Source organism: Heterocephalus glaber, unplaced genomic scaffold, assembly GCF_053883595.1.
Source record: "Heterocephalus glaber isolate CG9 unplaced genomic scaffold, H.glaber_assembly_v1.0 deba00001564, whole genome shotgun sequence".
In the NCBI taxonomy this organism is placed as follows: domain Eukaryota; kingdom Metazoa; phylum Chordata; class Mammalia; order Rodentia; family Bathyergidae; genus Heterocephalus; species Heterocephalus glaber.
This window is the reverse complement of record NW_028258351.1, coordinates 13379820-13403709: the sequence shown is the minus strand read 5'-3', so window position 1 is coordinate 13403709 and position 23890 is coordinate 13379820. Positions and strand designations below refer to the sequence as shown.

Here is a 23890-nt window from a genome sequence, read left to right as displayed (position 1 = left end):
GGTTAGGGGAGTGGCCACTGGCCTCTCCAGCTGATACTAGATAATGGGCAATAGGAGAAGCCCAGCCAAGGAACTGCTAGGGGAAGGAGGAAAGGCCTCCTACCCTTTGACCTGGAACCAGGGTCCCCCATGGGTGGCTGCATCAGCTCCTCTGGTTACCTGGGAAAACAGGCATTTCCTCCATCCTTCAGCCCCTCCTCTTCCTGCCCCAACCCTCCGGCCAAGAGGCCTCCCAATCAGACCTGGACTGCTCCAGCTGTGTCCTGAGGAGCTGGACCAGCCACATCCCTTGGGGCTGGAGTTGAAGCAGAACCAAGTGACCATCCCAGCCTGAGTCTAGATTCCTGGCTCCGGAGCGGCCAGTCAGTAGGCAACAGGCAGCTTTTGCTCAGAGGCCCCAGTGTTGACCGCTCCACAAGCTGGCTCTCCACTGGCAGAATGGCGCTGCAAGTGGAGCTGATACCCACCGGGGAGATCATCCGCGTGGTTCACCCCCACAGGCCATGCAAGCTTGTAAGCCGGGATCCACTGGGTTGGGAGGAAGGGTGGCGATGTTTCCTCAGGGTCCAGGGGACCCTGGAAAAAGCCCTCTAGAAAGAGGTGAAGAGTAGGATGCTTTCTGATCCTTGGTGGGTGCCAAAACCAAATGGCAAGGAATAGGTGGAAGGAAAGCGTAAAGGAGTCAAAGCCACTAGAGGCAGGATTTTTCAAAGCGGAGATGCGGTTTTGAATCTTCCCTCCAGGTCCCTGAACTTTAGTGAGCTGGGCTATGAGCTGAGCATAGAGCAGGTGCCAGACCGGGCTGCCTTGATGTCCTGGCACCCAGTACAGTTAATGCCTCCCCTTTCTTGGCCGGTCCCCGGAACTGGGACTGACCGTCTCAGAGCAAGTAGCAAGGGCAGGGGAAGTGGGTGAAAGCGGAGTGGTATTTAGAAATGGGGAAGAACTGCCCTGGCCTAGAGCGCAAGGGAAAGGGCTGGTTTGCTGAAGGAGGGGGCATGCAGAAGGTCCCAGCATGAAGGGGTAGAATCCCATCTGATGAACCCACCCAGCACTGCAGAGTGGGCCGGGTCTTTGGCCAGAGAAGGACGTCTGTGTGTGTGCGCGCGCGCTCATCTGCGATGCGCCTAGTCCAGTGAGCTGGCTGAGAAGTACGGCCTCGAGCCTCGGCAGACTCGGCCCGGCCCGAATCAGGGCCGGTGGGGCGGGGCGGGGCCCGAGCCCGCGCGCGCGCCTAAGTCTGGGCCCTGCCCGGGATGACGACAGGCCGCGGCCCGGCCCCTACCGGGCCCTAGGCGGGGAGACCGTGCCGGGGCCGCGGACTCCCGAAGTGGCCACGCCGCCCAGCCCGGCTCCCGCCTGCGCACCCGAAGAGCCAAGCCGGTGGGTAGGTAAGGCAGGGTGTGGGGCGGAAAGCGGCCGCATGGCCCGGGAGACCTCCGCTGGCGAGCAGGGTAGGAGAAACCGCGGGCGGGAGGGCGCCGAGCCGGCTACGGTAGGGGGCGCGGGTCTCAGCCCGGGTGTCGCCGGGACTGAAGATCCCCTGGGCCTGGCTGGTGGGGACCTAGATTACTTGCGGGTAAGGTGAGGGCAAGGAAGAGCGGGTCGTGGGACCCAGGAACCCAGCTCGCCTTTCGGGCCCCTTCCGCACCCTCCTCTGCCCCTTAGGTTCCGGATGAGCCTCCCGCGCCCCGCCCCTTCCCGTCCTCCGCCGAGCCAGTGCCCCCGCGTGCATCGGCTCCCAGAGCTTGGCGGCTGGGGGTTCAGATATGAATGAAAGAATGAATGGCTGGCCCACGGCTTTATTCAACTTAAGCATGCTCCAGCCTCCCTCTCACACTCCTGGGCTCTGAGTTCATTCATTCATGCAGGCGCCCACGAGGGAGTTATTGAGTCCGCACGATGTACCTAGTTGTGTGCCTGGGTTGGGAACAGTCTCTAGGGAGAGACTGACAAGGAAACAGATGATTTGTGCTTGATGTGATACAGAGTGGGCTGTGTCCTTTGCCAGGGTGAAAGCAGCTCCTCCTGGCTGTGTGTGGTGGTAGGGGAGGCAGAGGTGAGAAGGGACTGGACAGGGTTACCCGTGCAGTCACACAGGAGTGCAGGAACAGCAGGGCAAACTGAGAACAGTGTGGCTTGCAGGAGAGGCACGACAAGAAGTGATGTGAAGCACAGGCCTGGCACAAAGCAGGTGATGTATAAACCTTCACTCCGTTAACATGAGATGTTAATTATCGGATATGCATTTCTAAATAACAGGCTACTCTGAGAAAGTGGATTGGAGGAGGAAGGCAGGGAGGCCAGTTAGGAGGCGGCTATCTTGGTCCAGGACACAAGCAGTGTTGGAGAAGCAGGAAAGAGTTTCAGCAGTGGTGACTGCTTTGTGTCAGGAGTGGAGGGAGGAAGGCAGGCCTTTTAATGCCAGGTCTTGATCAGCTGGAGATGGCATCCTCTTCTCTACATGAATAGGAGACTAGGTTAGGGGACAGCGTGCTGTTTACTTCGGCTGGACAGGCAAAGGCCTATGGCAGGTCAAAGGGCCACAGTTCCAGAGCCAGAGTGATGATAGCCTTTGAGTAGAGCAATCAGAGTAGAGCCCTAAGGTCCCCACCATCTGCTCACCATTCCTCCTCAAAACAGTTTTCTGGGGCCGGGGATTTAGCTCGGTGGTTCTGGCGCCTGCTGCCAAGCTCAAGGACCTGAGTTCGATCCCCGGTACCAAAAAAAACACAAAAAACAGTTCTCTGAAGCTGGAAACAGTCCTGGGTGGGGCAGCCTGGGTGCAGACCTAAGATTTGCTTGATAAATACAGATTGAGTTCCTGCTCTGTCCCCAGCATTGAGCTGCCAGTGAGACTGGCTGTGGTTTTTTTCCCCTGTCCCAAGAGGTCATAAGGCTGCCTCCGTGGAAATTGCTTTGGGGCTCCTCAGAGAAGTCCCTCCAGAGCTGCATGCCCCTGGGCTGAGGGAACATTTGAGACTGGGCTACCCATTATCTTCCACTCCGCCCCTCAGGTCAGCACCTGGTCCACACTAGGTAAAGGGTACTATGTCCTCGGGCTCCATCCGCTGTGGCTCCAGTAAATACCTTCCCAGATAGGAGAAGAACAACAGACTGTTTTGGATCACCCGGGGGCCACAGCTACACTCCAGCCAGCAGCCAGGATATAGGCCCCAGGTCATGATGAGGGCTTTTATAAAGGCCTGTTCCCTAGTTGCCACCCCTAATGCCTAGACATTAAAGTTACAACAGCGACCTTTTAATCCCAGGTCCCAGTGATGGCTGGAGATGGGTCCTGGGTCACATGAATGTCCCAATCTGTTAACAGTATGTAGGGGTCAGGGCAGCCCTGCAGAAACAGTAAGTGTTCGGGTTGCTGGGTTCCAAACGCGCTCCTTTTACAAGTCTGGAGACCTTGACCAAGACCCAGCTTCCGTTTCCCCTTCTAAAATGGAGTAGTAGTAGACCAGTGGCTTGGCTGGGGACACTGAGGAGAGTAATGTACGAAAGCGCTAAGGACTCGGGAAGCTCTTGTAGTCGCGACGTCTCACACCATGGGCTCCGCGCTTCCTTATCCCTCCTCCGGACTTACACTTCCGTCCAGCGAGGCGGGGCAGGTCAGCGGGAGCCGCTGGGCCTGTGGCCAGCCTCAGGCCCCACGGGCGGCGGTGACGCCCCCTCCTTCCGTCGCTGGGCGGTGGCTGTGGGGGCGCCAGCGGGCATCCCGGGAATGCGGCGGAGCAGTACGGTACGGGGGAAAGCCGGCCAGACCCCTCCGCACTGGGATTCTCCTCATTCCAGCCGCTTGACGCGGCGGGCGGGGCGGGGGCGGGCACTGCGGACGCGAAGCTCCGCCTCCTCAGACTCTCTCCTCCCCTGCGCCCCGCGGGAGCTGAGCTAGGTGCCCCCGCCACAGGGGGAAGAACGCGAGCCAAGCTTCTGGGGAGAGCTCTCTCGACCTGCTACCCCTATCCCGCTCTTCTAAGATACTCCTCATACCTGGAGCATCTCCTCGGACCTTTCTGGATTTCAAACCTGACGGAACCACCGAGGACCCCCCTCCTGCCCTGCCCGCTTCCCACCCATCTCCCAGATGAGGCCAGCGGCAGCCACTCCCCTAGTCCCTTCCAGAGGACCCCACATCTCCCAGCTGGTGCCCCCTCCGCCGGGTTCCCCAGGAGAGCAGCTCCGGCCAGGCTGTTGACCGGGCTGTTGTTCTCGAAGTATTGAGTCTTCCCCAAGAGGCTGCCGCCTGCACCTGCTGCACCCTTCTCCCTTCCCCAGGGAGCCCAGGTCCGAAGGTGGGACGCGAGCGCCGCTGCGGGGTACCTTGGGTCCCGGCTGTGCCTTTCCTCCCTAGGGCAAGTCGGTGCTAGGCGTGTGCACCTCAGGCGAGGGACAGTACTAGAGAGCTCTTTGTATTTGACAGGCAAGCCTGAGGAGCTTGCCTCACTAGATAAGGAGTGTGTCAGCTGTCCCCAAGCAGGTGTGGAAGGAGTGTGGCATACAGAAGGAAAGGGAAGAGAGTAATGTTGTTGAGGCCCTGGGCGTTGTCTTAACGTTTATCACAGTCTACCCAACAACCTTCCTGGCAGGTATTGGTCTCATTTTAAAAATGAACAGGTTCCAAGGGGTTGGGGATGTAGCTCAGTGGCAGAACGCTTCCCTAGCATATGCAAGACCCTGACTTCAATCCCCAGCACTGAAATAAATGAATAAGTAAATAAAAGCTCTGAGTAGTTAAATGACTTGCTCACAGTCATACTGCCAGTAAGAAAAAGCCAAGCCTTTTTCAAGCAGTAGCCATTAACCCCCCCCCCCGCCCCCAGTGGTGGGATCTGAACTAGGATCCTCCCCTCGCGCCCAAGGAGGGCTGGTGCCCCCAGAGAGCCCAGCAAGGGTGCCGTTGCTGGGAGCTGGGGGGGGGGGCATCCTGGGCAGAGGGAGTGGAGAAATCTGAGGAACACCAGAGGAAGGCCCCCTCAAAGGAGGGAGAGGGGAGGGGTCCCGGCGCATCGAAGCTCTAGTGGGACGTCCAGTTTGAAGAAGGGTGTTGGTTCCAAATGCCAAATGGAAAACCGAGGCCTCCGTAGGGGCCGAGGACACACTGAGCAAACAAGGACACCCTGTTGTTGTCGTCCCTGTCCCTGGGGTGTGGGACCAAACAAGATTTTCGTGGAGCTCGGAGACTCAACACTCCCACCCCCTCCAACCCCCAGGCTGGGGCCCTTGTCCGCACCGAAGCTCCACCCGCCCAGGCGCGCCGGCCGTATTTGGACATTTCGTTCTATTTTTAACTTTCCCGGGACTCGAAGTTGATTTTAGGGGGAGGGAAATTCTTCCTCCGGGACCCACGGGCCTCAGCCCTCCTCGCGCGCCTGGCCGGGCCGCATAGTGTAGACACAAGCCCGGAAGCGAGTTCCGGGTCCATGTAGACTCGGCGGCCGAGCGGGTTCCGGGCCCCACCTTGGAACCAACGACGTCCCTCCTGGAAAACCTGACTCAGGCGGAGCCCAGGCCTGCGGGGATCCCCCTCCCGCCCCCGCCCCTCTACGGGGGTTTCGAGGTTCTCCTTTAGTCCCCACCCTGCCCCCGCCAGCTGAAGAGGGACCCTGGAGTCCCGCACTGCAGATAAGCCGGGAGGTCCCAGGCCCGCGCGCCCGAGCCCGCGAGGGGGCGGTGCGGGGGGCGGGCCTGCCCCTCCCTTGCTGACGCCACCGCCTCCGCTGCCGCGCCTTCATCGCGAAGCCTGGGACCCGGAGCCCGGGCAGCGGAGTGGGGCGCCGAGCCGGAGTGGGGCGCCGAGCCAGCCGACCAGGCAGGATGCGCTACCGGGCGTCGGTGAGCTGGGGTGGCGGGCAGGGCAGGGGCGGGGGTCCGGTGTCTTTCCCTGCCTCGAGGCGCCGCCTGGGCCTGGGCCCGTCAGGAAGCGGGCGCGGCCCAGGAATTTCGGGTGGAAAAACGTCCGGGAAAGTTGAGGGGGAGGAGGTCGAGGCGGGGGAGGGCCGCTGGACGCTCGGACCGGACCGGGCCGGATGAGCAGCTCCAGGGGACAGCTGAGAACAGCGGGACCCCTCGCCAGAGGGGCGGGGACTGCGGCAGTGTTTGGCAGCACCTTCGGGGAGAATTGGAGGGGGGCGGTGACGAACAAGTTTGGGAGAAACAGGCCCCAGGCTGAGAAGGGGGTTCCCCCAGCCCTAAATCTGGGCTGTCTGTGGTCAGAGCAGACCTGGTTACTCCTCTGGGATCTACACCTACCCCACCACCGGCTTACTGTCCTCTGACCCTTGGCATTCCTGGGGTCAATTTCCTAGCTCCCCCAGACGTCCCTGAAGAGGGACCTCAGCCCTGGGTGTGGGATGGTCTTGTATGGCCCCCTCACCCAACAGTGGCAGCTGGGCTTTCCCTGGTGAAAACCCCATCTCCTAAGACTTCCGAGGACTCTCAGTGGAAAAGGTGTCTGTTAGGAGCCCAGCAGCTGGAGGGGAAGGAGTGGTCCCAGCCCTGGGAGGGAGGACCGTGGCTTCATCCAGCTGGGGCTGGAGGCCCTGGGGAATCCCTGTCCTGCTGGGAGGAGCTCTTGTTTGGTCCTCAACACACCACCCCTGGAGATTTAGGGGATGGGAGCAAGAGAGATGACTCCATCCTGCTTGGAGAATTCACTGGGACATTTGTCCTCCGGAGCACCTGTCACACGTGGCCTAGACCTAAGAGACTTGAGATCACCTGGTCTCAATTCCTCCAACCAGGGAGGAAGCAACCCAGGGGGAGGAGGGGATTTGTCCAAGGTCAACATAGCATTCTTTCTGTTGTTCAAGGAGTTCCTTCTCGGAACCCACCTTTGTGTACACAAAACCAGCACCTCATAGGATTCTGTGGCCTGATTCCCACGTCTGCTGGGTCCTGTGTGCTCCTGTGTGCTGTGTCCAGGTCCCACATGGTCTCTATACTGTGCCCTGGCCTCCCGTGCCCCAGGCCTGCTGTACCCAGCATGTTCTGTGTCTTGTGTCCACATGCCCCTGCATTCCCTCTCAGTCCTGCATGTGTGGTGAGAGACGTGGCCTTACCTTCTGGCTCTGACCCTCTCCCACGGCCCATTTCCTGCAGGCCCTGGGCAGTGACGGGGTACGGGTGACCATGGAGAGCGCCCTGACCGCTCGCGACCGGGTCGGGGTGCAGGACTTTGTGCTGCTGGAAAACTTCACCAGTGAAGCTGCCTTCATTGAAAACCTGCGGCGACGCTTCCGAGAGAACCTTATTTATGTGAGCCCAAATGGGTAGATGGGAGAGGCTGAGGGCACAGACACAGGGCTGAGGGGGAAGGAGGTACCAGGGTCAGATGCCTCTGGGACAAGTTTCTGATCCTTTTCTCCTGACCCATAGACCTACATTGGCCCTGTCCTGGTCTCTGTCAACCCCTACCGAGACCTACAGATTTATAGCAGGCAGCATATGGAGCGCTACCGTGGTGTCAGCTTCTATGAAGTGCCACCCCACCTGTAAGTTATTCCTTACCCCTCGAGGAGTAATCCTCCATCTGACCTTTTTTTTTTTTTTTTTTTTTTTGTACCTGGGATTGAACTCAGGTCCTTGTGCTTGCGAGGCAGGCGGCAGAACCACTGAGCTAAATCCCCGGCCCATCTGACCCTTATTCTAAAATAACCCTTAATTCTCAGTATCATCCCCCCCACCATGAATTACCATTCACACAATGAGGAATCTCACAATCACCATAGGGTTACCCCAATCCCCACCAGAGATGAACCTCTCAACTATGAGCAGAACCCCAAGTCCCCACCACAGATCACACTCTTGATGTACTCTATAACTCCACCGGGGGATGGTTTCCCAGCCTTCATGACCCTGAAATGATGACCTTCCAGCCCTACCCATGAGTACTGCAGCTTCCAGCTGGGTGACCTTGAACACATCTCCACCTGGAGTGATGCTGAGTCTTACATCTGAAAGTGACCCCATCCATACTCACAAGGGAACCCTAATTCCCATCCTCAAGGGTATGCCCGGCTCCAGTCAGATATAGGAGTGGACCTCCAGTCTTACCTCTAGGGCTCCACCACATGCAGTCCCTGGTCCCCTACCCCTGATGAGCCTCTACCCCAAGGTTTGCAGTGGCTGACACTGTGTACCGGGCACTGCGAACTGAGCGCCGGGACCAGGCAGTGATGATCTCTGGGGAGAGTGGAGCAGGCAAGACAGAGGCCACCAAGCGGCTGCTCCAGTTCTATGCAGAGACATGCCCGGCCCCTGAGCGAGGTGGCGCTGTGCGGGACCGGCTACTGCAGAGCAACCCTGTGCTAGAGGTAAGAGGACAGTAGCTTCTGAGGGGAGAGGGGTTCAGAGAGAGAATGCCTGGCGGCCCTCATAGTCCCCGTCTACTGCTAGGCCTTTGGAAATGCCAAGACCCTCCGGAATGATAACTCCAGCCGATTTGGGAAGTACATGGATGTGCAGTTTGACTTCAAGGTATGTGTAGGTGTATGGGGGCGGAGGGAAGGACTTTGTATTTGCTAGGCTCCGTATTTGTTGAACATCTATTATGCCTCAGGCACTATTCCAGGTACAGCAGTGAGACCAAACAGAAAAATTCTCTTCGTCTGAAGGTATAGTTCAATGGTTAAGCATTTGCCTACCATGCATGGGACCCTAGAATGGATACCTAGTACCACAAAAGAGAAAGAAAGAAAAGTCCTGTCTCCTGGTGTGATAGATAATTCAGGCCATGGCAGAAAATAAAATGAGGTAAAGGGTGAGGAGCAATTGTAATTTCAGATATGGCAGATAGGGTAGGCCTCATTGAGAAGTGGCATTATAGTAAAGGTTTGACGGAAATAGGGCAGTGAGCAGGGCAGCTACCTGGAGGAAGGAGTCCACACAGCCAGGACAACCAGTACAGTGGGAGGGTTCTGCTGTGTTTGAACCTGGCAAGGCAAGATGGCTAGAGAAGAGAACAGGAGGCCAAGGAACAGGAATGGAAGCCAAATAAATGGTGCAGGTCTTTTTGAGACTTCATAAGTTTTTCACTCTCTCTCTTTTTTTTGGTACTGGGGATTGAACTCAGGACCTTGCACTTGCCAGGCAGGCACGGTGCCACTGAGCTAAATCCCCAGACCAGGACTTTACAAGTTTTTAGTTGTGTTTCTTGTTTGTTTGTTTTGTTTTTATAATGCTAGGGATTGAATTCAGAGCCTCATGCATGCTAAGTACATGCTGAACCACTGAGCTACATCCCAGCCCTGCAAGATTTTTTTTTTTAATTTTGAGTGGAAGGGGGTTATCGGAACATTTTGAGTAGAAGTTTGTCATGATCCAACTTTCCTACTAAAAAGGTCACTCTGGCTGCTTTATTGAAAATAGATGTAAGGAAACCAGGCCAAGCAGGGAAACCGGTTAGGAGACTGATGTAATAATGTAGGTGACAGATGACAGTGGCTCAAACCAGTGTGGCTGCAGTGGCGGTGGTAAGCAGTGGTTGGATTCCAGATGTTTGGAAGGTTAAGGCAGCAGGATTGGATATTTGGATATAGAAAATAGAAGAAAAAGAGGCTTCTGGGAGAAACACAATCTTTTTGGCCTGAACAACTATTGGAAAGACACAAACAGGAGTTAATTTGACCAAGGGGAGATCAGGAATTCAATGTCAGACCTGTTGGATCGAGATGCTTGTCAGGCATCCAAGTGGAGCTGCCACATAGGTAGAATCTTTTCATTTCTTAGATGAAGAAACTAAGGCCAGAGGGGGTATTGTGCATGAGTCCCACCACACAGCTGGTGGCAGAGCTGGAATGAGAGGCCAGGCCTGCAGTCAAGCAAAGGGGAAGGTGGACTCTATTCCCTAGTTCCTCTGACGAGTCCCTATGCTCTGACCACAGGGTGCCCCTGTGGGTGGCCACATCCTCAGTTACCTTTTGGAGAAGTCCCGAGTGGTACACCAGAATCATGGGGAGAGGAACTTCCACATCTTCTACCAGCTGCTGGAGGGAGGTGAGGAGGAGACGCTGCGCAGGCTAGGCTTGGAACGGAACCCCCAGAGCTACTTGTACCTGATAAAGGTGAGTGGCTGGCAAGCAAAACAGGTGCCACCCATGAGGCACAGTGCCAGAACTGGCAACCCAGCTATGCCCTTTCTCCAGGGCCAGTGTGCTAAAGTCTCCTCCATCAATGACAAGAATGACTGGAAGGTCGTGAGGAAGGCACTGAGAGTCATTGACTTCACAGAGGATGAAATAGAGGTGAGGACTTTTCTGGGAACCCACACTTTCCTCCTGGAACACCCTATCACCTACTTTTAGTATTTTTTTATTTTTTGGCAGTCCTGGGAATTGAACCTAGGCCTTCTCACTGAGCTATATCCCAGGACTTTTTACTTTTATTTTGAGACAGGGTCTCACTAAGTCAGTTAACTGCCCTACCTGATCTTGAACTTGTGATCCTCCTGCCTCAGCCTCCCAGAGTGCAAGAATACAGCCATGCACCACTGTGCCTAGCCACCTTCTACTTTTATTTTTTTTAATTTATTTTGGGTTTTTTTTGGTACCGGGGATCAAACTCGGGTCCTTGTGCTTGCAAGGCAGGCGGCGGAACCACTGAGCTAAATCCCTGGTCCTCACCTTCTACTTTTAAAACCCATTTCTACTTTGAGCCCCCTTCTTCCAAGCACATTCCCATCTATTCCTTGCTCCTTCGACTACCTACTAGTTACCCTTGCCGGGTTCCTTCCCCATCTCTGCACTACCACCTGCTCTCTGGCTGCTTCCCAGGAACTGCTCAGCATTGTAGCCAGTGTCCTGCATCTGGGCAACATCCACTTTGCTGCTGATGAGGAAAGCAATGCCCAGGTCACCACAGAGAACCAGCTGAAGTATCTGACCAGGGTGAGTGCAGTGGGCAGAGGGCAAGGAGGGGGCATCTGGGGCAAGAGGGAAGCCACCCTCATCACGCCCTTCCCTACTCCTGGAAGCTCCTTGGTGTGGAAGGCTCGACTTTGCGGGAAGCCCTGACACACAGGAAGATCATCGCCAAGGGAGAAGAGGTGAGGTCAAACCCTTGCCACAGGACAAGGAGGTACAGGGAGCCCCAGGTGACCCCCCACTGTCATCAGTTCCCCTTCCCCTTGTCTGCTCAATGGTCCTCTCCACAGTGCTGGAGGGACATAAGACAAGTAGCTCAGGGAGGCACAGGGACCTGACCAAGATCACACAGGAAGAGAGTGACAGTCAGGCTTGAACCAAGACACCCACCTCCAGGAATGAGGCATCTTTTTTTTTTGGTACCGTGGATCGAACCTGGGTCCTTGCACTTCCGAAGCAGGCGGCAAAACCACTGAGCTAAATCCCTGGCCCTGGAATGAGGCTCTTGTTCATATGCCTTCTCTCTAGTGTGGCCACTCTATTCTCCCCTGGGTCACCGGCACCACCTCCACTCTGCAACCCCCAGGCTCATTGGAGCTGGAAAGGGAGGGTGGTCAGAGCATCCTGGTCTTTTGCCTGAGTCCAAAGGGGCGGTGAGATGGAGGGGCCCTATAGCGCACATCTCCTTGTCTCACTCTACGTGACAGCTCTTGAGCCCACTGAACCTGGAACAGGCGGCATACGCGAGGGACGCTCTTGCTAAGGCCGTATACAGCCGCACTTTCACCTGGTTGGTTGAGAAGATCAACAGATCACTGGCTTCCAAGGTGAGGACTCAGTCCATGCTGCTTTCTTGCCAGGCAGTGAGGGTTGTCAGAGAGATGAGGGGCTAGGGTCACAAGCCCTGGGACCCATGCCCTTGGTTAAAAAATGCCCTAGGACGCCGAGAGCCCCAGCTGGCGGAGCACCACAGTTCTTGGGCTCCTGGACATTTATGGCTTTGAGGTGTTTCAGCATAATAGGTCAGTGCCACCTTTACCCCTTGCCAGCCTCTCCTCTTATCTTTCTGTCCCAGCCCCTCTCTCCTGTCCTCATCCCTGTCATTCCTGCCTGATGACTTCCCCAGCCGGCCTGGGTCCTGCTGTGTTTCTTAGCCTAGATGCCCAGGGGCCTGCTCCTGTTCTTCCCCCACCTCCAGACTTGTGTCCCCTGGTGCTACTGGGGGTTCTGTTTCCCTGCAGCTTTGAGCAATTTTGCATTAACTACTGCAATGAGAAGCTACAGCAACTCTTCATCGAGCTGACACTCAAGTCAGAACAAGAGGAGTATGAGGCAGAGGGCATTGCGGTGCGTGTGAGCCTGGAGTCCCCTGTGCACAGTGGGAAGCCAGGCATCGAGGCTCCCAGGAGAGGGTGCCAGATCCCATGATGATGCCCTCCTCCTCTCTCCCCACAGTGGGAGCCTGTCCAGTATTTCAACAACAAGATCATTTGCGACTTGGTGGAGGAGAAATTCAAGGGGATCATCTCCATCTTGGTGAGTCCTCTGCCCCTCCAGGCTTCATGCTGCCTGGCTGAGAGGCCATCCTCTTCTGCTGGTGTCTCTTCAGGCCAGTCCACAGCGGGTGGGGTATGGGACTGGGCAGGGTGGAACTGCCCAGTCTGAAAGCTTTCTGTGGGCCTTCCTGTGCTCTGTCCCCTTTTCCCTGTGTTTGTGCCTCCCCTTGTGGTGCCTCAGAAGCTTTTTTGCTCTCCAGCCCCTCCCCAAACACATCCCTCACCCTGTGCCCTGCCACCCAGGATGAGGAATGTCTGCGCCCTGGGGAGGCCACAGACCTGACCTTCCTGGAGAAGCTGGAAGACACCATCAAGCACCATCCACACTTTCTGACGTGAGTGGGGCTGCTGGGCTGCTGGTGCGAGAGTTCGCTTGGGGCAGAGCCTGTGGAAGGTTGGGTTCTGTTCATAAAGGTAAACACACCCACATGGCCAGGGGTATAGCTCAGGGGTAGAGCACATGCCTACCATGCATGAGGCCCTGGGTTCAATCCCCAGCCTGAAAACAACAAAAAACAACCACAGAGATCTCTAGGGAAAGTGCTAAGTTCGGGACATTTGCAGAAAACTGCTGGTCCTGCAGCATGGCTTCCTCCTTATTCTTTGAGGATAAAACTTGCTAGGATTTCTTTTTTTTTACTTCCTTATTTGGAAATTGCTTTTTATTTAAGGAATCTCCAAAGTGGGGAGGGATGGAAATAGAAACCAGCACCTTTGTCCCAACTTGTCCTGTGTACTTTATGTACATCATCTTTTAATCCACAGCCACCCTTTTTGTGGTACTGGGGATTGAATTTAGGGCCTTCGCACTGAGCTACATCCCCGGCCCTTTTTAGTTTTTATTTTGAGACAGGATCTTGGTAAGTCACTAAGTTGCTTGAACTCATGATCCTCTTGCCTCAGCTTCCCAGAGTGCTGGAATCACAGGCGTGCACCACCATCCCTGGCCCCACAGCCACCCTTTGAGGAGATGTTCTTATTTTCTCCATCTAGCTGAGACTCAGGAAAATGAAGTCATTTGCCCAAGGTTATCCGACATCTAGATTGCAGAGCTGGGACTCAGTCCCAGGGTTGTCAAATGCCAAAGCCCTGAGCATTGTTTGCTTAATAATATATTAAAAACTTGTTTCTGATTATAAAAATAATATCGCTCATTAAAGAAAAGTTGGAATGTGAGCAAGAGCCTCTTATAACCCTGTCACCCAGAGGTCATCATTGTTAACAATTCCAGGCATTTCCTTCCTGCCTTTTTCTATACGTTTTTTTTCATAGTTGAAGATTTATTGTGTATAAGGCTCAGAGTAAAGTTATAGATTAAGTATTTTCCTGCATCATCAAACAGAGTAAGTTACTCAGAACACTTCCCCCAATGGGTCTGACCCACAGACACTCATAGCTCTCACAGCTCTCACCTAGTCTTTGGGGGCCCAGTGCCAGCTCTAGTTTTCTACTAGAATAGCAAGACTAGAAAAAACAAAAAAGAAAAAAAAAGGATCAGGGATGTAGCTCAGTGGTGCTGCACCTCCCTGGCAAGCACAAGGTCCTGAGTTCAATTACTAGTACAAAAAAAAAAGAAAACATAACGAGGCTGACACACACATCTTTGTGCCTTAAATCTTTGCCTGTATCTCTGGTTAGTTGCTTGGACTAATTTTGGAGGTTTTTTTATTGTAATTGTTGGCTCTTTTGTAGTCCTAGAGATTGGATTCAGGGCCTCCCACATGGTAGACAAGTGTTCTGCGACTGAGCCACATGCCCAGTCCTGGAATAGTTCTTTTTTTTTTTGGTACCAGGGATTGAACTCAGGATCTTGCACTTGTGAGGCAGGCAGTGGAACCACTGAGCTAAATCCCTGGCCCCAGGAATAATTCTTTTTTTTTTCTTTTTTTTCTTGAGACAGGGTCTCGCTATGTAGTTCAGGCTGGCCTAGAACTCACGACAATCCTCCTGCCTCAGCCTCCCGAGTGCTGGGATTACAGGCACGCACCACCATGCCTGGCTTGGAATAGTTCTTAAAAGTAGCAAATGGGCTAAACGCTATAAACATGCTTAAAAATTAAGTAATCTGCCAGGTGTGGTGGTGCATGCCTGTAACCCCAGTACTCAGGAGGCTGAAGCAGAAGGATCGCCATGAGTTTGAGGCTAGCCTGATCTACATAGTGAGATGTCTCAAAAAAACAAGAGGGGCTGGGGATTTCGCTCAGTGGTTCCGGCACCTGCCTTGCAAGTGCAAGGTCCCAAGTTTGATCCCTGGTACCAAAAAAAAAAAAAAAAGTAATCTGTTGGGATAGATTCCATTCTGAAAATGTAGTGGACAGCTCAGTCTGAGCAGAGTCATAAGCTGTCATGTAGCAGTGAGAGTAGCCCTAACCAGGTATGCCTGATAGTCTAGAGGCCTAGGTCCAAGTCCTAGATCCTAGCACCGTGTGACCCTGGGCAAGGCCATCTACTTTTCTGAGCCTCAGTGATCTCCACGCAGTGGGGCTGATGACCCTGCCCTGTCTGCCACATGACGCTCGAGTTGTGGGGCAGTCTGGGCTATACCTGCTCCTTACTGATTGGCTGGTTCCTGCTCTCAAGGTCTCTTCAACAGGTAGGGGTGTGGCTCAGGTCCGCAGTTTATAACTTTCTGTCCTTGTCACCCCCAGGCACAAACTGGCTGACCAGCGGACTAGGAAATCTCTAGGCCGTGGGGAGTTTCGGCTTCTGCACTATGCTGGGGAGGTGACCTACAATGTGATGGGTGAGGATCCTGAGGTTGGGTCCCTGTGAAGGCAGGGAGAGGGTTTTCCCTCACCTCTCCTCTGTTCTACCCCTCAGGCTTTCTGGATAAAAACAATGATCTTCTCTTCCGAAACCTGAAGGAGGTGAGGAGGACACTGGGGAGGGTCCAGCATTAGGAAGCACCTGTCTATACGCACCTCTGCCCAGGAACCTGTCCCGCCTGCCCCTTGCTCCCATCCTGACCTCTGCACTGCCCTCACAGACCATGTGCAGCTCGAAGAATCCCATCATGAGCCAGTGCTTTGACCGGAGCGAGCTCAGTGACAAGAAGCGGCCAGAGACGGTGCGGAGACTGGGATCCAAGTGGAAGTGGGGAGTGTCTGAGCATGGACAAGAACCTGTGTGGGCCTGGGAGTTGGCAGTGTGCACATAAGCATGTGTGTTTGTGGTGCCTGTGTACACATCTGTGTGTATGTGTAGGGAACTGCTTGCAGGAGCATCTTTGCCGTCTTCTGAGTATGTGCCTGTGTGTCTGTCGGTCAGTTAGGTGTGTGGACCCATGTATGTGTGCCTGTGGCTGTGGGAGCATCCATGTGTGTACATCTGTGTGTCTGGGTGCTTGTGTGTGTTCACCTATTCAGTAGACATTTTGTCAGACATTGCTAAGCACTGAGGATACAGAAATGAATAGGTGCAGATGGGGCTGTAGCTCAGTGGTAGAGCACTTACCTAGCATGTGTGAGGCCCTGGGTTTAATCCCAGCACCTCAAGAAAAACAAGTGCTCTCACAGAAATGTGCACAGGGTGCTTTGGAAACAGAAGAGGGGGTAGTAAACTGCCTGAGAGAGAGGAAGGGATGAGGGATCCCAGAAGGCTCCCTGGAAGATGGAGCATTTGAAATGACTTGCATGAGTAAGTGATTTTTGGTCAGATGGACCTGTCAGCAGTGGGGGAGGGTCTATAGGCAGCAAGAGGGCCCAACTCAGATGCAGAGACCAAAAAAGTCCAGGAGGTTCGCAGAGAGCCAAGTCATGGAAGAGCGGGGCTGGGAAAGGGAGGTGTGGCCAGTGGTGCCAGATGCAGGGAGAGCTCCTGGGAGCTGAGGGCAGAGGTGTAACTGCTGGACTTGGCAAGAGGAAGGTCGGGGTGGCCTCAGGTCCCCGGGGAGGTCAGTAGGGAGGTAGAAGCCAGAGTGCCAGGCTGAGACATGCTTGTAGGAAGGGCACAGAGGCGTGGATAGTACCCACCCTGGAACCCCTCTGCATCTGCTGCTTTCCACCACACCCTCAACCAGCACCTCCTCCTGGCCTCTGTCTCCACACTCTGGTCACCTGCACATCCTGTCCTACCCAGGCCACTCCAGGAAGCCCACAGATTCATGTCCAGTGATCTCCCCAAAGTGGGCCTTTGGTTGCCCAGCCCAGCTGGCATCCTCCTTTTCCATGCCTAACCCAGGACAGGGATCTTCCTCCACCCAGTCCTCCAGGCCAATAACCTAGGCATCACCCTGGGTCTCCACTCTCCCTATCCAACTGCTGGACCTTGCTTGTCTGTTGCCTGAGTATTTCTCAACTCTTTTTCCTCCACTCCTTCTCCATTTCTCAAGGTTGGGCCTTGCTGTTTCTGCTCTGAGCCAGCCATCCTCCTCCCTATTTCCTAGCTTCCGATCTGTCCCACCTGGCACATCTTCTATAGAGATACTTTAAAATGTAGTTCTCTGTCATTCCCTCACTCCAAATTCTTCATTGATTTGTTATTTCCTGAGAATAAAATGCAATCTCCCCAGTGTGATCCTGTAGAGTGCTTTCTCTGCCTGTCTGTCAACCCTTTCTCTTCTCTTCCTTCCACCATCTCCTGCTTATCCTTTAAGCCTCACTTTAGGGTTACTTCCAAAAGATCTTTCCAGGGACCAGGGATTTAGCTCAGTGGTTCCGGCGCCTGCCTCACAAGCTCAAGTTCCTGAGTTCAATCCCCCGTACCAAAAACAAACAAAAGATCTTTCCAGATTCTCTTTACCCCCACTTAGCCCTTGTTGGTGATCCCAGAACCCCAGGCGTACACCCCCTGCCCCTTTTTTGAGATAGAGTTTCTTTTCATAGTGCTGGCTGGCCTCAAACTCTCACCAATCCTCCTGCCTCAGACTCCCTAGTGCTGGGATTACAGGAGTGTGCCACCGTGCCTGATTAACCCCTATATTAATAGGAACAAAAGGGATTATACATCTTTGCTAAGGAATCTGCTTCTACTGTAGCCCTGAGATCCTTGAAGGCCCTGCAGAGTAGTGTACATAGATTGTGGTTACATCTAGCATCATAGCCCCCAAATTTTAGGAGAGTGGTTGCTAAAAAGATACTGGGTGGAGGTTTCTAGGGAAGCTGAGGGAGATTTTAAGGCCAGAGTGAGGTTCCAAAGCTGGAGTCTCCAGCTCAGCTGGACTGACATGGCCCCCTCTATTGTGAGGGAGGAAGTAAGAGCCAACCAGAGGGGAGCTGCCGCCAGCCAAACTTCATTCCTCCTTGGCTCACCAGGTTGCCACCCAATTCAAGATAAGCCTCCTGCAGCTGGTAGAGATCCTGAAATCTAAGGAGCCCGCCTACATCCGCTGCATCAAGCCTAATGATGCCAAACAGCCAGGTAAGGTAACCCATGCCACAGGGCTGCTGGGGCTGAGCCACCTGTCACTGAAAGCCTGCTGACTGCCCTGTTACCCTCTCCCAGGCCGCTTTGATGAGGTGCTGATCCGGCACCAGGTGAAATACCTGGGGCTGATGGAGAACCTACGTGTGCGCAGAGCTGGCTTTGCCTATCGCCGAAAATATGAGGCTTTCCTACAGAGGTGGGGCAACCCACCAGCAGCCAGGGGAGGGGAGGGACATGGGAGCCTCCTAAGTCCCGTGACAGAAGACAGGCATTCACAACCCATCTAAGAGATGACAACACTGAGTCTGAGCTGCTGTGGGACCCACACTAGGGACCTCTTCCTACTGCAGGCCTAATGTCAGCCTTGACAGAGAGAACACCAGGCACCCCATAGGCCCTGCCCTCCCAGAGCAGCTGATGAGGGGTACATGAGACATTCATTCACATGCCTGCTACCAGAGACAGATACCCAAGAGTTGGGCAGAGTTTTCTAGAGGATATAGCAGTTTGGTGGTTATAAGTTGTGGGGCTGGGGAGTCTATCTGCCACTTTTTATCCCTTGGCCTTAGGCAGATGGAAATACTTAAGATTTCCTCATCTTTTAAATGGGACCCCCCTGCCGGGCACGGTGGTATATCCCTATACTCCCAGCAGTTGGAAGGCTGAGGCAGTAGGATCCCCGTGAGTTCCAGGCCAGCCTAAACTGCATAGTGAGACCCTGTCTCAAAATAAATAAAATAGGATGCCTAGGCCTTCTTTGAGCTGTGAACAAGTCAGTGAGAGCACCCAGAAGGTGCCCAGGGAAAGCGGATAGGGGCCTCTGGGGAAGGATGTTGCTGGGGTATGGCTAGATGCATTCCTTCTCCTCTGTCCCCAGGTACAAGTCACTGTGCCCAGAGACATGGCCTACGTGGGCAGGACGCCCCCAAGATGGGGTGGCTGTACTGGTCAGGCACCTTGGCTACAAGCCAGAAGAGTACAAGATGGGCAGGTGAGTGGTGCCCGTGCCTGGTGTCTACAGGACATGGGTAGTGACAACAGGAGTCTGATCACTGCTGCCTTCTCAGGACCAAGATCTTCATCCGCTTCCCTAAGACCCTGTTTGCCACAGAGGACGCCCTGGAGATCCGGCGGCAGAGCCTGGGTGAGAAGGAGACCCAACCTTTCAGTCCCACTGGGGCCCATCCTGGGGAGCAGAGATGTCATCAGTTTGGGTTCCTTCTCCAGGAATTCTGCTCCCACCACCACCACCACCATGTGCCTCTTCCTCTTCCTTCCCAGTGCAAGCCTAGTGCCCGCCGTCTGGTCTGGCCTCAGCACACAAACCCCCACACATATTCCCACATGCATTTGCTCTCCTTCATTTACTCTCACTTGACTCATTTGTCCTCTCAGACAGTAAGTAGCTGGTTCAGCCACTCCCTCATTCATGCAGTTCATTGAGCTCTGACAGCACCAGGCTCCCAGCTGGTGGCCCTGAGCTCTGGCCAATTGACTTTCCCACCCACAGCCACGAAGATCCAGGCTGCCTGGAGGGGCTTTCACTGGCGGCAGAAATTCCTCCGGGTGAAGCGATCAGGTTTGGGGGCTCTGGGGTGTTTGGAGGGGCAGGGCCGCCATGGTGAGGAGATGGAAGTCAGCCATCTGTGGTCTCCACAGCCATCTGTATCCAGTCATGGTGGCGTGGAACACTGGGCAGGAGGAAGGCAGCCAAGAGGAAGTGGGCAGCCCAGACCATCCGGCGGTGAGTGCTGGGATCCCAGGAGGGGCTGCAGAGCAAGGCATGTATGGGGGTCCATTGCCAGGTTATCACCCTAGTCTTGTCTGGCCCCAACCCCAGGTTCATCCATGGCTTCATCCTGCGCCACGCACCCCGTTGCCCTGAGAATGCCTTCTTCCTGGACCATGTGCGCACCTCTTTTTTGCTTAACCTTCGGCAGCAGCTGCCCCGGAATGTCCTGGATACCTCCTGGCCTACACCCCCACCTGCCCTGCATGAGGTCCGTGGGCCCGCCCTGCTGAGTTAGGAGCCATCAAAGTGATACCAGAGGGCTCATGTGGACAGAGGGGAAGTAGAGCTGGGTCTTGAAGACTGAGTTTTTTGGAGAGAAACTGGACTAGAAAGGCTATCCAGGTTGAGGAGGAGTTGTTTATACAAAGGCCTGGTGATGGGCATATGTTGGAGGTCTTCAGAGGGGAGGGCACCAGGCTGCGTAGGTGCTCTGACCTTGCTTTCCCTCCCCAGACCTCAGAGCTTCTACGAGATCTGTGCATGAAGAACATGGTGTGGAAATACTGCCGGAGTATCAGCCCTGAATGGAAGCAGCAGGTGTGGGGAGCAGAAGGAAGCAAAGACTAGGCAGTGGGGTCTGGAGCAGCAGTCATGACACGAAGAGTGCTGGTCCTGGGAGCATTTTACCCCCGATTTACCCTGCAACCTTAAATGGATCCCAGTCCCCCACTGACCCTCATGTAGGAAGTGAGGCTGGAATAGATTTTGGGTGACAAATAGGGCTTATGCTAGAGGCACCTCGATTGGTAGAGGCTGCCCAGAGCCCCATGTTGAAAGGGTTGCAGGTTTATTCTTGTGTGTGGGTAACATCTGCCATGGTTATGGAAACAGATATGGATGGGTAATGTGCCATATATATATATATTTTTTTATTTGTTTGTTTGTTTGTTTGGTACTGGGGATCAAACTCCAGACCTTGCACTTTTGAGGCAGGCAGCAGAACCACTGAGCTAAATCCCCGGCCCCTTGTTCCTTATATTTGTCAACATAGTATTGGATGATGAGAAAGGACCCACCCAGTTCAGATAACCTGTAGTAACTTTGAGAATTTGCAATCAGCCACCTATAAGATCCCAAGCTAGGGCTGAATCTCAGAGGCTCCAGGGCCTGTTAGGGAATCATTTTGGAGAATCATTCCCAAAGTCAGGCCTGGAACCTGTTGGTGCTCTCATGACCCCTCTGGGAAGCTTTCTGCCTTGGTTGGTGGGGAAAGGGGGAAAGGGAAGGGGCTGGTGGAAGTGTTGGTGACAGGGCTCTGCCTCCTAGTGCTGGGACCACAGAACAGAAGAGGGATGCTGTCTCAGTTCCTGCCCTCTTCAAGGTCACCACCCTATGACACCTCCTCACTCTCCTTTGTCTCTTCAGCTGCAACAAAAGGCTGTGGCTAGCGAGATCTTCAAGGGCAAGAAGGATAATTACCCCCAGAGTGTCCCCAGGCTCTTCATCAGCACACGGCTTGGTGAGCCCCTGACTGTCCAGTCCTCAGAGCTTCCATCACTGCCTCACCTTCTCTGACCTTCTCTCCCCAATTTGGGTTGCAGGCACAGATGAGATCAGCCCCAAAGTGCTGCAGGCCCTAGGCTCTGAGCCCGTCCAGGTGAGAGCTCACCTGCAGCCCCATGTCCAGAACAGTTCTGCTGCCCCTAGCCTATAAGAGCCTGTGGTCAGGACACAGGCAGAGGCTAAGGAGGGGGCCCTCAGCCCCTCCCCTGTCCTCACCCTTCCTTCTATCTGCAGTATGCAGTGCCAGTGGTAAAATACGACCGAAAGGGCTATAAGCCTCGCTCCCGGCAGCTGCTACTCACACCCAGCGCTGTGGTCATCGTAGAGGATGCCAGAGTCAAGCAGAGGATTGATTACGGCAACCTGACTGGTCAGACAGAGTCCAGGACTGCATAGGGAGGGCCCCTGTGCTGACCCTTGATCCCTGACCTCTGCCTTTCCCCCTCAGGTATCTCTGTCAGCAGCCTGAGCGACAGCCTATTTGTGCTTCACGTGCAGCGTGAGGACAATAAGCAGAAGGTGCCACTTGAGGACTTGGGAGGTGGAGGGGTCCTGTAGATCTGGACAGGGCTTGACCCCTCCCTCCCTCTGGCCCCCCAGGGGGATGTGGTGCTGCAGAGTGACCATGTGATTGAGACACTGACCAAGACAGCTCTCAGTGCCAATTGTGTAAACAACATCAATATCAACCAGGGAAGGTGAGGCGGGTAGGGGCAGTGAGTGGGTCATATCTGTACCTAGGGACAGGGCAGGGACCCAGCCTGGAGGATCTGCCTCTGTAAAAAAGTCTTCATGTGCTTCCTTCCCTCCAGCATCACATTTGCAGGGGGCCCTGGCAGAGATGGTGTCATTGACTTCACACCTGGCTCAGAGCTGCTCATCACCAAGGCCAAGAATGGGCACCTGGCAGTGGTGAGTGGGGCTGGCAGGCAGCGCCCTGCTTCCCTGATGCTAGTCCAAGGCTAGGGTCGATCCTCCGGTGGCCAGGTTCTCATTGGCAGTGTTTGGCAAAGCCTGGGCAGCTCGCCCATGGCCTTAATCAAAGGCTACCTTACCACCACTTTCATCCCATTGACCTCCCACAGGGCCCGGAGAGGGGCCATTCAAGCCCTAGAGGGTCATAAAGATGGCAGCATAAGGATGTAGGGGAGATCCAGGGTGATTGGGGGTACATGAGGTAAGAAAAGAGGTCCATTCTGGCCAGGCAGCAAGTTTTTCTATGGGAGTAGGACCAAGGCCACTAGATGCCCTTGTCTGCAACTGCCTGAGTCTAACCTGGGACACAAATAGCCAGAGCACCTGATGGCTGCTTCCCATTCACCACTTGGCTTCTCCCTCTGCGCCTACAGGTGGCCCCACGGCTGAATTCTCGGTGATGAAGGTGCCCGCTGGACCCACTCCCAACTCCCAATGCTTTGCTTATCCCCCTTCTCCCTTCCCAATTACCAAAGACTCGAGCTTCCAGACAGGGACCCAGGGACACCTCAAAGCCCACCTGCACTTCTGCTTCCTGCTCACCCCTCTCTTGAGGGAGCAGCAGGGGCCAGGGAGGTACCTCAGGAGTGGGCCAGGCCGGGCCACAGCAATAGGAAAGGCAAGGCCAGAGCGAGCCATGCCAGTCCCACTCACTGATGCCAAATACTCAAGAAGGGAATTTTTGCTGAAGTTTCTCTGAGATTTTTTGATGCTTTATAGGAAACTATTTTTTTAAAAAGCCATTTTCCTACCCCAAGACACATTGGATGTGTTTTCCCTGACTCAAACAGGGCAAGGAATGTAGCTGAGAGGTTGGGTGGGCTGGGCTGTGGGGCCTTCTTCCCTGACCAGGCCATCCTCTCCTTGTTCCCTTGGTACCTTGTCTGTCTGTCTGTCTGCCTGTCTGCTCGCCCATCTGCCCGTCTACCCGCCTGCCTGCCTGCCTGTCTGCCTGCCTACCTACCTGCCTGCCAGTCCTCATGTCTTCCTACCTGTATCTTTTGCACCCCACTGTGACCTCCACCTGAGGCTGAGACCAACCTTGCCTGCCCCTTTCTTCCTGCCTTAAACGCCCTTTTAGGACAGGGAATATAGCTCAGTGATAAAGCATGTGCTTAGCATGTGTGAGGTGTTGGTTTTAATCCCCAACACCAAAACAACAAATGGGGGAAAAGTGCCCTTTTAATATCATCATCCCAGTCTTGGGGAATTCTGCAGTGGGAAGAAAAGTCTTACACCATAGAATTTGGAAGACTCAGAAAGGTCATCTAGTTCAGCCCCTTGCAGTTACAGAGCCAGAAAAAAAGGTGGAGGGGAAGCCCCAAAAGGTAAAGAGACTTGTCCAGGCTCCTACAGCAGGTTGAGACAAGCGAGACCAGCCCTTCCTGAGCACACTTCACTGCCACTCCCAGGGAAAGGGAGCCCCCTAAAACACGGGCCATGTCTTATGTGTGCATCTGGCTCCCTGACCAGCAATCACCCTTCAGGACTAGCAGGTGGGAAGAACACTTGTGCCTGAGTCCTTGCCTTAGGATGCCAAACCCCATCCGCATACTTGGGACCCAATTCAAGGATGTAGGGCTTTGCTGGGCCCTGTCCCCTCTTGACCTGGGATCGTGGGGAAGGGGCCAGCCTTGGGAGGCGCTGCAGGGGCATCACCTCTTTCTGCCACTTTCCCTCCATCCCAGGGGGCCTGGGGGCTGCCAAGCTGCCCTGTTGCTCTCTGGAAGTCTCAGCCCACTGCTGACACTTCTGTAAACCAGAGAAACACTAAATAAAGCAATATGTGTTAGCCAACACAGTCTCCTTGTGATTATTAGGAAAGAAAA

The 23890-nt window shown here is 54.6% G+C and overlaps 1 protein-coding gene and 1 non-coding gene across 5 annotated transcripts; both read left to right on the top strand.

Moving 5' to 3' along the window:
- Positions 1 to 284: 284 nt before the first annotated feature.
- Positions 285 to 23858, top strand: Myo1c (myosin IC). Of its 4 annotated transcripts, none has more exons than XM_004857120.3 (32): positions 285 to 513; positions 7111 to 7266; positions 7387 to 7502; positions 8126 to 8324; positions 8407 to 8487; positions 9894 to 10073; positions 10155 to 10253; positions 10782 to 10895; positions 10982 to 11053; positions 11579 to 11698; positions 11811 to 11893; positions 12113 to 12218; positions 12327 to 12407; positions 12671 to 12762; positions 15076 to 15170; positions 15248 to 15294; positions 15414 to 15494; positions 17680 to 17785; positions 17870 to 17987; positions 18669 to 18782; positions 18859 to 18935; positions 19302 to 19370; positions 19451 to 19535; positions 19632 to 19791; positions 20037 to 20120; positions 20949 to 21042; positions 21125 to 21180; positions 21321 to 21456; positions 21535 to 21605; positions 21687 to 21784; positions 21899 to 21998; positions 22436 to 23858. In XM_004857120.3, the coding sequence occupies exons 1-32, from the start codon at positions 439 to 441 to the stop codon at positions 22460 to 22462; spliced, it is 3192 nt and encodes a 1063-aa protein (XP_004857177.1). In that variant the 5' UTR covers positions 285 to 438; the 3' UTR covers positions 22463 to 23858. The 4 variants fall into 4 exon arrangements, with proteins under 4 accessions (XP_004857177.1, XP_004857178.1, XP_004857176.1 ...); XM_004857121.4 differs by lacking the exon at positions 285 to 513 and adding an exon at positions 1244 to 1387; XM_004857119.4 differs by lacking the exon at positions 285 to 513 and adding an exon at positions 1255 to 1391.
- On the top strand, positions 12866 to 12935 carry Trnag-acc (transfer RNA glycine (anticodon ACC)). Its single transcript has one exon. It is a non-coding gene; the product is annotated as a tRNA-Gly (tRNA).
- Positions 23859 to 23890: the final 32 nt, after the last annotated feature.